We start from the raw sequence: 12791 nt of genomic DNA, 5'->3' as shown, positions 1-12791 counted from the left end.
TGAAAGTCTCCCACAGAAATATTGAGCCATGTTGCCTCTACAGCTGTCAATAACTGCGAAGTGTTGCTAGTGCAGGATTTTATGCATCAACTGACCTCTCAATTATGTCCCATAAATGTTCGATGGGATGCATGTTGAGCAATCTGGGTGGCCAAATCATTCACCTGAACTATTCAGTATGTTCTTCAAACCAATTGCGAACAACTGTGGCACAAGACATGCCACACTGTCATCCATAAAAATTCCATCATTATTTGGGAACATGAAATCCATAAATGGCTGAAAATGGTCTCCAAGTAACTGAACATAAGCATTTTCAGTTAATGATTGACTCAGATGAACCAGAAGATTTGAGTCCATTCCATGTAAACACAGCCCACACTATTATGGAGCCATCACATGTTTGCACAGTGTCTTGTTAACAACTTGGGTATATGGCTTCGTGGGATCTGCACCAGACTTGAACCCTACTATCAGCTCTTACCAACTGAAATTGGGACTCATATGATCAGGTCACAGATTTCCAGTCATCTAGGATCCAACCAACACGGTCACGAGTCCAGGAGAGGCACTGGAGGCAATGTTGTGCTGTTTGCAAGGGCACTTGGATCGGTCATCTGCTGCCATAGCCATTAATACCAAATTTTGCTGCACTGTCCTAATGGATATGTTCGTCATATGTCCCACATTTATTTCTGTAGTTATTTCATGAAGTGTTGCTTGTCTGTTAGCACTGACAACTCTATGTAAATGCCTCTGCTTTCACTTGTTAAGTGAAGACCATCACCCACTGTGTTACCCTTGGTGAGAGGTAATGCCTAAAATTTGGTATTCTTGGCACACTCTTGATGCTGTGGATCTTGAATACTGAATTCCCTGACAATTTCCAAAATAGATTGTCCCATGTGTCTAGCTCCAACTACCATTCCACATTCAAATGTCTGTTAATTCCCATGGTGCTACAATAATCACATAGGAAACCTTTTCATGTGAAGAATCTGAGAACCGATGACAGCTCCACCAATGCACTGACCTCTTATAAGTTGTGTAGGTGATACTACAGCCATCTGTATAAGTGTGCATCACTATCAAATGATTTCTGTCAGCTCAGTGAGAGAGAGAGAGAGAGAGAGAGAGAGAGAGAAAGAGAGAGAGAGAGAGAAAGAGAGAGAGAGAGAGAAAGAGAGAGAGAGAAATAGAAAAAGAGAGAGAGAGAAATAGAAAAAGAGAGAGAGAGAGCACAATGTCGCATTGACAAGGTGAGGAACTGGCAAGATAGTTGACTACAAAAGTAAATTATCACATGCTAACATAGACACTAAAATAACAATTATAAGACAGTCACATATTTCTAATGATAAGGAACACTTGCTAGAATGATGTAGATGAGTACTTAGAAGAAGTGTATCAAGAATAATGTGGACAGGCATGTAGAAGACTTAAGATAAAAACATGCAATGAGGTGCATTAGTTTTACAAGGTTTAATTTACAATATCTCATTTTTCTTTTAAGAAAGGTACACACAAGGAAAAAAAAAAAAAACATTGGCTTCAGACATGGTGGCCATTCCAAATAAACGGTATGTAATAAGGTTGGACGCAGGGTAGGTGCACCAAGGAAGGAGGATCTACAACTGTGTGAAGGGTGGTGGGATAATGTAGAAAGACACATCATTTCAGAGAACAAATGGAGAAAGGTTTATGTGAAATATGAAAAATAATGTCTATGAGCAATGAGGTCCAATTACTCCAATGTTGTGTAGAATAAAACTAACAATATAATGAAAAGGATAGTTGCTACTCACCAAATAGTGGAGATGCTGAGTCACGGAAAGGCGCAACAAAAAAACTGCCACAAAATTAGCTTTCGGCCAACAAGTCCTTTATCAGAAATAGACAAAACACACACACACACACACACACACACACACACACACTCTCTCTCTCTCTCTCTCTCTCTCTCTCTCTCTCTCTCTCTCAGGCAAAAGCAACGCACACGACCACAGTCTCTGGCAGCTGAAATGTGTGCGAGTTGCGTTTGCATTAGCGCGCACCGTGCGCGTGCGTGCACACGTGTGTGTGTGTGTGTGTGTGTGTGTGTGTGTGTGTGCTGTCTATTTTAGACAAAGGCCCTGTAGACCGAAAGCTAACTTTCAGAGAGTCTTTTCGTTGTGCCTTTCTGCGACTCATCATCTCCGCTATTTGGTGAGTAGCAACTATTCTTTTCATTATATTGTTAATTCCATCCTGGATTTTCCACTGTAGAATAAAACTAGCTTGAAAAAGGTAATTAAATAAGAAAATATTAAAGATATGAAGAGTGGCTGACTCTGTGTAGAAGAAATAACAGAGGTAAAAAGGATAAAGGCACTATGATACAAAAGCCATAGGAAAATTTAAGATTTCTAAGTACTAAATACTGTATATAATTTCACCTACATTAATATTAATGCAAAATTGACATCTATCATGGAACGAAAGGTAACCAGTATCTACTGTTTTCTCATGAAAGATACATGTATTAAAGGTCTTTTCTTGTAAATTCAGCATGAAATCTCATTATTCCAACAGTGGGACTGTCATTTTATTTGCATGTGGCGAGTCATGCCAAGGGATGACGATCTTCAAGACACAAAAATGAGTAGAGCAATTTTGTGAGAGGAAATACTTGTTTGGACACTAATATCACAGAAAGTAGCATTTTTCCACTTCTGCTGCGTTTACTTCATTGGTACAAGACTAGTTTCTGCTGTTTATCCCGTTTTCAAGCAATATTTTTTTTCCTTGTAGGAAAGAGACCACACTAAATCACCTCCACAAACAGAAACATAATAATAAGAATGTAACTAATTAGCAACTTATTAGAAATATTACAACAGTATAAAACCGTGCCATATGGGTGAAAATGACAATGTGTCTAAATGGGGGTGTTTTATTCTTTTTAGTTCACATATTTGCTACCTTGTTGATTTGACAGCTTGACATTTTAATAAGGCACAAAATTTACAAAGATATTAATTGACCAAAGAATAAAGCTAAGCGTGGACTATTAATTTCAGATAATGTGACCATTTATTTACATGTGTATTTGGGGAAAGTTAATAGATAGTAAGGAAAAAGAACACAGAAAATAAAAAATATAAGAATATATGTTGAGATAAGACTAAATCTGTGACTAAAGTTATCAAGAAACTTTATGTCCTGTAGATCCACCTTTCCATTAAGAAGTGAATCTGATTGGCTTTTTAAATAGTTGAAAATTTCGATTTCTTGTAAGGTATTAATTTTCTTCCCTTTTTTTTGGCATAATGCATAATTTGGGACTTTTAATTAATGTTTGTCATTAATGAGGTACAGTGCAAAGGCACTGTATTGTTATCATTAGATTTTAAGTGCTCTTTAAAACAAATCCAAAGGTTTCTTCCAGTTTGCCCAATGCAAATATAGAAGGTCTGGGGATTGCTGGCTGCTTTGAAGAGGCGTAGGAGTTCTCACATACGGTATACAGATAATTTTGACAATGAAACTTCCTGGCAGACAATGGTTATTACATGTTTGAAAGAGACAAATGAAATGTTATATTAATATTCGTTCTGTGTTGAGAATCCATGTTCAGATACTGGGATTAACAAAAGTTGTCAATGTGACTGATTTGAAGATGTACATGATTAATGTCAATATGTTGTTGTTGTGGTCTTCAGTCCTGAGACTGGTTTGATGCAGCTCTCCATGCTACTCTATCCTGTGCAAGCTCCTTCATCTCCCAGTACCTACTGCAACCTACATCCTTCTGAATCTGCTTAGTGTATTCATCTCTTGGTCTCCCTCTACGATTTTTACCCTCCACGCTGCCCTCCAATGCTAAATTTGTGATCCCTTGATGCCTCAAAACATGTCCTACCACCCGATCCCTTCTTCTAGTCAAGTTGTGCCACAAGCTTCTCTTCTCCCCAATCCTATTCAATACCTCCTCATTAGTTACGTGATCTACCCACCTTATCTTCAGCATTCTTCTGTAGCACCACATTTCGAAAGCTTCTATTCTCTTCTTGTCCAAACTGGTTAGCGTCCATGTTTCACTTCCATACATGGCTACACTCCATACAAATACTTTCAGAAACGACTTCCTGACACTTAAATCTATACTCGATGTTAACAAATTTCTCTTCTTCAGAAACGATTTCCTTGCCATTGCCAGTCTACATTTTATATCCTCTCTACTTCGACCATCATCAGTTATTTTACTCCCTAAATAGCAAAACTCCTTTACTACTTTAAGTGTCTCATTTCCTAATCTAATCCCCTCAGCATCACCCGATTTAATTTGACTACATTCCATTATCCTCGTTTTGCTTTTGTTGATGTTCATCTTATATCCTCCTTTCAAGACACTGTCCATTCCGTTCAACTGCTCTTCCAAGTCCTTTGCTGTCTCTGACAGAATTACAATGTCATCGGCAAACCTCAAAGTTTTTACTTCTTCTCCATGAATTTTAATACCTACTCCGAATTTTTCTTTTGTTTCCTTTACTGCTTGCTCAATATACAGATTGAATAACATCGGGGAGAGGCTACAACCCTGTCTCACTCCTTTCCCAACCACTGCTTCCCTTTCATGCCCCTCGACTCTTATAACTGCCATCTGGTTTCTGTACAAATTGTAAATAGCCTTTCGCTCCCTGTATTTTACCCCTGCCACCTTCAGAATTTGAAAGAGAGTATTCCAGTTAACATTGTCAAAAGCTTTCTCTAAGTCTACAAATGCTAGAAACGTAGGTTTGCCTTTTCTTAATCTTTCTTCTAAGATAAGTCGTAAGGTTAGTATTGCCTCACGTGTTCCAACATTTCTACGGAATCCAAACTGATCTTCCCCGAGGTCCGCTTCTACCAGTTTTTCCATTCGTCTGTAAAGAATTCGCGTTAGTATTTTGCAGCTGTGACTTATTAAACTGATAGTTCGGTAATTTTCACATCTGTCAACACCTGCTTTCTTTGGGATTGGAATTATTATATTCTTCTTGAAGTCTGAGGGTATTTCGCCTGTTTCATACATCTTGCTCACCAGATGGTACAGTTTCGTCAGGACTGGCTCTCCCAAGGCAGTCAGTAGTTCTAAAGGAATGTTGTCTACTCCTGGGGCCTTGTTTCGATTCAGGTCTTTCAGTGCTCTGTCAAACTCTTCACGCAGTATCTTATCTCCCATTTCATCTTCATCTACATCCTCTTCCATTTCCATAATACTGTCCTCAAGTACATCGCCATTGTATAAACCCTCTATATAATCCTTCCACCTTTCTGCCTTCCCTTCTTTGCTTAGAACTGGGTTGCCATCTGAGCTCTTGATATTCATACAAGTGGTTCTCTTCTCTCCAAAGGTCTCTTTAATTTTCCTGTAGGCAGTATCTATCTTACCCCTAGTGAGACAAGCCTCTACATCCTTACATTTGTCCTCTAGCCATCCCTGCTTAGCCATTTTGCACTTCCTGTCGATCTCATTTTTGAGACGTTTGTATTCCTTTTTGCCTGCTTCATTTACTGCATTTTTATATTTTCTCCTTTCATCAATTAAATTCAATATTTCTTCTGTTACCCAAGGATTTCTATTAGCCCTCGTCTTTTTACCTACTTGATCCTCTGCTGCCTTCACTACTTCATCCCTCAGAGCTACCCATTCTTCTTCTACTGTATTTCTTTCCCCATTCCTGTCAATTGTTCCCTTATGCTCTCCCTGAAACTCTGTACAACCTCTGGTTCTTTCAGTTTATCCAGGTCCCATCTCCTTAAATTCCCACCTTTTTGCAGTTTCTTCAGTTTCAATCTGCAGTTCAGATTGTGGTCAGAATCCACATCTGCCCTTGGAAATGTCTTACAATTTAAAACCTGGTTCCTAAATCTCTGTCTTACCATTATATAATCTATCTGATACCTTTTAGTATCTCCAGGATTCTTCCAGGTATACAACCTTCTTTTATGATTCTTGAACCAAGTGTTAGCTATGATTAAGTTATGCTCTGTGCAAAATTCTACAAGGCGGCTTCCTCTTTCATTTCTTCCCCCCAATCCATATTCACCTACTATGTTTCCTTCTCTCCCTTTTCCTACTGACGAATTCCAGTCACCCATGACTATTAAATTTTCATCTCCCTTCACTACCTGAATAATTTCTTTTATCTCGTCATACATTTCATCAATTTCTTCATCATCTGCAGAGCTAGTTGGCATATAAACTTGTACTGCTGTAGTAGGCATGGGCTTTGTGTCTATCTTGGCCACAATAATGCGTTCACTATGCTGTTTGTAGTAGCTAACCCGCACTCGTATTTTTTTATTCATTATTAAACCTACTCCTGCATTACCCCTATTTGATTTTGTATTTATAACCCTGTAATCACCTGACCAAAAGTCTTGTTCCTCCTGCCACCGAACTTCACTAATTCCCACTATATCTAACTTTAACCTATCCATTTCCCTTTTTAAATTTTCTAACCTACCTGCCCGATTAAGGGATCTGACATTCCACGCTCCGATCCGTAGAATGCCAGTTTTCTTTCTCCTGATAACGACATCCTCTTGAGTAGCCCCCGCCCGGAGATCCGAATGGGGGACTATTTTACCTCCGGAATATTTTACCCAAGAGGACGCCATCATCATTTAACCGTACAGTAAAGCTGCATGCCCTCGGGAAAAATTACGGCTGTAGTTTCCCATTGCTTTCAGCCGTTCGCAGTACCAGCACAGCAAGGCCGTTTTGGTTAATGTTACAAGGCCAGATTAGTCAATCATCCAGACTGTTGCCCCTGCAACTACTGAAAAGGCTGCTGCCCCTCTTCAGGAACCACATGTTTGTCTGGCCTCTCAACAGATACCCCTCCGTTGTGGTTGCACCTACGGTACGGCCATCTGTATCGCTGAGGCACGCAAGCCTCCCCACCAACGGCAAGGTCCATGGTTCATGGGGGAAGAATGTCAATATATGGTTCATTAATACCAATGGACTTTTAATGTTATTTAAAAGAAGTTAGAATTGCAGTAATATGTTCCTTATCAGGAATAACAATTCAGCTGGAAGAGGAGTTTTTCACAGCCTTTCAAGAGGTCATGGTCAAGAATATATAAAGGAAACTCTGTTAAATCATACTTAAATCATGCAATGTATAACTGAACACCTCAGTACACAAGACAGTTCTTTGGATTCGTTAGATATTGTTTAGTTTGGTGGGTATCCACCATAACATGTCAAAAATATCTCCCCCTATAGCACTTGGATGGCACATCTGTAGTGGGAAGAAGATGTAATAGTGCCAAGACTTTTACAAGTAGGCAATATCCTACACAGTTATTACAGAAACTATTTGTTTAAACCATTCCTACTCTTAACAACAAACCTGTTGTCACTGGAAATCAGCCACAGATCGGTATTCAGTTTATCACCCAACACTACCCTGGCCTTGAAGAACTCAACCCCCCCTCTCCCCAAAGCCTTCTTCTCCATTCATACTCATCTGCCTAGTCTACTGGCCATACATATTCACTGTCACTGCAATGTGTGTGTGTGTGTGTGTGTGTGTGTGAGAGAGAGAGAGAGAGAGAGAGAGAGAGAGAGAGAGAGAGAGAGAGAGAGAGGGAGGAAAGGCTGCCTTCTTCATTTTTTGTTGTTTCCATTTTGTAACTTCCATTCTTTTCAACGTATATGTACCAACGTAGCAACTTATTTGAGATAATTGGCAATCAATAAATAAATAGATAAATACTACATACACAGTCAGTTCAATAAGTATCCAACCTTATTTTTTACTGTTGAAACCAACAATGGTATCTCGGAGCGTGCACACACTATGTTTGTAGTCATACGTAGGATGCGTGCCTGACTTTTTTTTAATGACTGCAGAAACAACCAGTCGCTTGCTAGCCACTAACAAGTGAAAATGTATACATGATAGTAGCCGGATTTTGTGTTGTGGGCAAAATCACAGAAAATGTGGAACAACAATACTGCATAAAATTTGTTTTAAGCTTGGTTATTCTCAAGGTGGAAAAATCCACAAGATTCAATAAGTGTTTGGGGATGAAGCAATACATACTGCACAAATAAAGGAGTGGTACAAATGCTTCAATGATTGCCACTCATCAGTGAAGAGTGTAGCACGTTCAGGTAGGCCCTGAACATCTGCAAATGAGGTTGTTATTGAACATGTAAGGACTCTGGTGATGCAGGATAGACAAATCACAATCAGAGAACCTGCAGACAAGGTTAAAATTAGTAATGGTTCCATTCATTCCATTTTAAAGGAATATTTGGACCTCAGGAGGATCTCAGAAAAATTTATGCCAAAGTCATTAACAACTGAGCAGAAGCAATTTCATTCAGTTATCACACAGGACTTGCTGGATACTGTGAATAGTAATCCCAACTTTCTTAAGTCAATAAGTTTCAGTCACTGCAATGGATGCATCCACCTCCACCAAGATCCAAAAACGTGAGGCATGCCCACAGTAATGTGAAAGTCATGCTGATCATCTTTTCTGACTCCAATGGCATGGTCCATCACAAGTATGACCCAGAAGAAGCTAATGTCAATAAGGAGTCCTACCAAGTGGTTCTGAGTCACCTTTGTGAAGCAGTGAGGTGCAAATAGCTGGACTTACGGGCAGTGGGCAGTGAGCAGTGGGCAGTGAGCAGTGGGCAGCTCCACCATGAAAATGCACTTGCTCACTGTTCCCAATTTTTTGGCCAAACATAACAGTTATGTGGTTCGTCAGCTTCCCTATTCCCATGACCTAACAGTGTTCTGGCATTTCCCCACACTGAAAACAGGCTCTGAAAGGGAACAGATTTCAGAGCAGAGAAGACATAACACAGAATTCGTCGGAGCTGCTGCACACCATACCAACACAGGCTTTCCACTGATGCTTCCAGCTGTGGCAGCAGCATTGGGAGAGGTGTCTAAAAGCTAAAGGGGACTACTTTTAATGTGACTAATATCACACAACTGTATCTGAATAAATATTGATTTTAGAAATAAAAGTCGGGTATTTTTTGAACAGCCCTCATATTGTGTTCCAATTCTGAGATACATAACTACCCCCCACCCCCCACCCCCCACCCCCCAACAAGACACTAAACATAAATATAGTGGCAGTACAGACTATATAAAAATCCATACCTGAATCAGAATCTAGTGCTTTAGCAAAAGGTCTGAAGTTCCAAAGTCTGCGTTTCACACCTCCACCAGAATCTTGTGAAGATGAGGCATGGCCATCAGAATTCTTTGACCCACTTGAACGATTGCTCCCACTTCCTTCACTTCCTGTATTACCGCCATTGATACGAAGGTCTCGACTCACTGCGTAAAGAGCTTGAACAAACTCTTCTGGTGTACCACCACGTCCATTGTACATATTCATCATCATAAGAAAGGGGTCATCTGCATACTGAAAAATGTCATAATCACCAATCAGCTCTTTGAAAAAGCATACAAATTAAGAGTTAAAAGTTTGCAAAAGAAACAAGACTACTCACATTATTAAGGAATAATTTGAGGTAACATATTAGCTTACAACTGGTCTTTTTTTAATCTTTAACTGTCATTATGCTATGACAAGTTTAATTAAAACTGATCGACTTGGTAACAGTGAACAAGATGTGTTCTTGTGTTTGAACAGAAAATTTTATTATGAGATCTGATATCATTAAAAAAGAGAGAATAATAATACAAAATTGTGAACTTTTCATGTAAGCTCAGTTAATCACCTTTAAAGTAACACTCCACAGATTTGAACGATCAAGAAAAATTTTATTTTGTGTTCCTTATTCTGTGCAACTTACACAAAGAAATCATATGTTTTGTGTAACATCGCATTATCATAATCACCATCACCACTACAATGACGATGACCATCACTACCACCAACCTCATATTGCATCTCCCATCTCATTATCATAAGTTGTGACTGTAATTTTCATAACTTTCATAATGGACTCCTATGCCAAGCTAGAGATTGCATAAAGTTTCAACAAATTCTGTTCTTACTCTTTTTCTTTATTTAATAAAAAATGAAGCGCCTGTCACAAGAATGAAAATCAACCAATACATCATACACGTGGAAGAAATTGGGGGAACTATAGGATGGTTTTGTGGCATGAGGATACTTGATTGTACCCAAGTTTTCACCATGTGCAGGAAAGAGGAAGGAAAGGCGTAAAGGACAAACATGTGAGGAAGGATGGGTGGATTCAGAGGTTAAATGTAAAGGTTATTTGCTGGAAGGTGTTATAGCTGTGATCTGGTGGACGGATAGTATGTAGAACAGTGTGTGGCGTGGTAACAACAGCCATGACCTGTAGTATACAATGTCACAAAAGTCAGGAGCAACCACATTCATCAACATGAGCAAAGCATACACACAATAAAGGTGAGTGGGAAACTGTAGGAAAAGATGTTCAAGCTGACTAGGGGGGAAGTTAGGTGGGAAGGTGAGGAGGGGGGGGGGGGGGGGGTGTCATGGTTGGATGGTGGTATGAACTGGGAGAGGCAAGCTTCAATGTTCTACATCTACAGAGATACTCTGCAAGCCACCATATGGTACGTGGCGGAGGGTACCCTGTACCACTACAAGTCATTTCCTTTCTCATTCAACTCACAAAGAGAGCGAGGGACAAAAGACTGTCTCCGTGCCTCCGTATGAGCCCTAATTTCTCGCCTATTATTTTCGTGTTCGCTACGTGCAATGTAGGTTGGCGGCAGCAGAATTGTTCGGCAGTCCAGTTCAAATGACGGTGCTCTAAATTTTCTCAACAGTGTTTCTTGAAAAGAATGTCGCCTTCCCTCCAGGGATTCCCATTTGAGTTCCTGAACCATCTGTATACCGTATTTACTCGAATCTAAGCCGCACTCGAATCCAAGCCGCACCTGAAAAATGAGACTCGAAATCAAGGAAAAAAAATTTTCCCGAATCTAAGCCGCACCTGAAATTTGAGACTCGAAATTCAAGGGGAGAGAAAAGTTTTAGGTCGCACCTGCAAATCGAAACAAAGTTCATCTAATTGTAATATGAGACACAATTTAGGTCGAATGAATGACGATACAGCTGCAGTAGTTTGGTTCGAGTCGTAAGCTTAGCAGTTACGGTTTACCAGGAGCCATTGCTACGCGTCACGCGCTCCGTCCGTATTTATACGGATATCCTTCCTTTTTCACGTGCTTCGTCTGGTTTGAATTGATTGCTTATTTTTCTTTGATCTGATAAGTGCCGTTCACTTTGTTATAGGTGTTTACGTCACTCTAAGCTGAAAATGCATTACTGTACTGTGTCATGCATTGTTTGTCGCATTCTGATATGTGTGTGTTTACGGCCTGTCGCCGCTCGCGGCGTGGCTTGCTTTTGTGCGCGCTACCGCCGCTTACAAATAAAAAATAGAGATGAATCGTTTCATTAGCGAAACATTTGTTGTTACTTACACTACTGCTTTCTTTGATAATGATCAACAATAACCAAATAATAGACTGCGTATGATAGATGATGTTCTGAACGAAATTTTAGCGAATATTTTTCTCCGTTTGAAAATCTTTGCAGGTGCCTCTTTAGTTCATTACATTCAGCACAGAAATTAGAGTCATCTTAGATTTAAAAATCTAGTCAGTTGCCGTGCTTCATTTCTGACTGTATCACTATCAGGCATAAGAATAATACGAATATAAACATGACATGATATGTATATTCTTCCGCGTTTGCTGTTGTCTCAATCTAGTTTCGTAGTTTATTAGGCAGACAGGATTTAAATGAGATAGTAGCAAACACGAAACAATACATGGCAAAATGTTTATATTCGTATTAATCTTATGGCGAAGAGAATACTACATGTGATTCACAACTCATAAAAGCTCCTATTAGCAACCATCTCTTCTCACAGGTAGGAAAAAATTCAGAACGTAGAGTTGGCCATATTGACAAACATCCCAAACAGTCTTGCCAGTCGGATTTTCATAGAGCATTGAAATGCTGCTACATTCGAAGATCAACAATACAGAATTTGTATTTACTTCGTTGGATAATGTACCAAAATGCAGTGGTCGAAACTCTGGGCGGAGGAAAAAGGCTCGTCTTCCACTTTTTTTTTTTTTTTTTTTCGCAGAGATTTTGGTGCCAGTATTTTATCTTTGTGGCTACAAAGCATGCCTGTGTGGTGCTACATATATTCGACGGCAGAAGTTAGTTGTGGCGGGACCCACCAACATTTTTCAGAACTCCCACTTGCTTTGCACTCGATTCTAAGCCGCAAGCGGTTTTTTGGATTACAAAAACCGGAAAAAAAGTGCGGCTTAGATTCGAGTAAATACGGTAACACTTACATGTTGTTCGAACCTACCTGTAACAAATCTAGCAGCCTGCCTCTGAACTGCTTCAATGTCTGCCTTCAATCCAACCTGGTATGAATCCCAAACACTCTAGCACCAGCATCCTATATGCGGCCTCCTTTACAGGTGAACCACTCCTTCCTAAAATTCTCTCAATAAACTGAAGTCAATCATTCGCCTTCTCTGCCATAGTTCTCGAATGCTCGTTCCATTTCACATTGCTTTGCACTGTTATGCCTGGATGTTTAAACAACTTGACTGTGTCAAGCAGGACACTAGTAATACTGAATCCAAACGTTAAAGGTTTGTTCTTCCTACTCACCCACATTAAATTACATTTTTCCACATTTAGAGTTACCTGTCTGTAATTCATCACACCAGAGAGAAATTTTGTCTAAATGTTCTTGTATCTTCCTACAGTCACTCAACATTGAC

At 39.7% G+C, this 12791-nt stretch overlaps 1 protein-coding gene across 1 annotated transcript in view; it reads right to left on the bottom strand.

The window, feature by feature from the left end:
- Window positions 1–12791, bottom strand: part of LOC126236265 (uncharacterized) — a 111321-nt gene that overhangs the window by 32516 nt on the left and 66014 nt on the right. The window contains exon 8 of the mRNA XM_049945417.1: window positions 9165–9432. Within this exon, the coding sequence (XP_049801374.1) occupies window positions 9165–9432 (268 nt within the window). The remainder of the gene's footprint in view (window positions 1–9164; window positions 9433–12791) is intronic.

This window comes from Schistocerca nitens, chromosome 2 (genome assembly GCF_023898315.1).
Source record: "Schistocerca nitens isolate TAMUIC-IGC-003100 chromosome 2, iqSchNite1.1, whole genome shotgun sequence".
Lineage (NCBI taxonomy): Eukaryota > Metazoa > Arthropoda > Insecta > Orthoptera > Acrididae > Schistocerca > Schistocerca nitens.
Note: the sequence above shows the minus strand (reverse complement) of the source record. Positions and strands in the feature narration are given on the sequence as shown.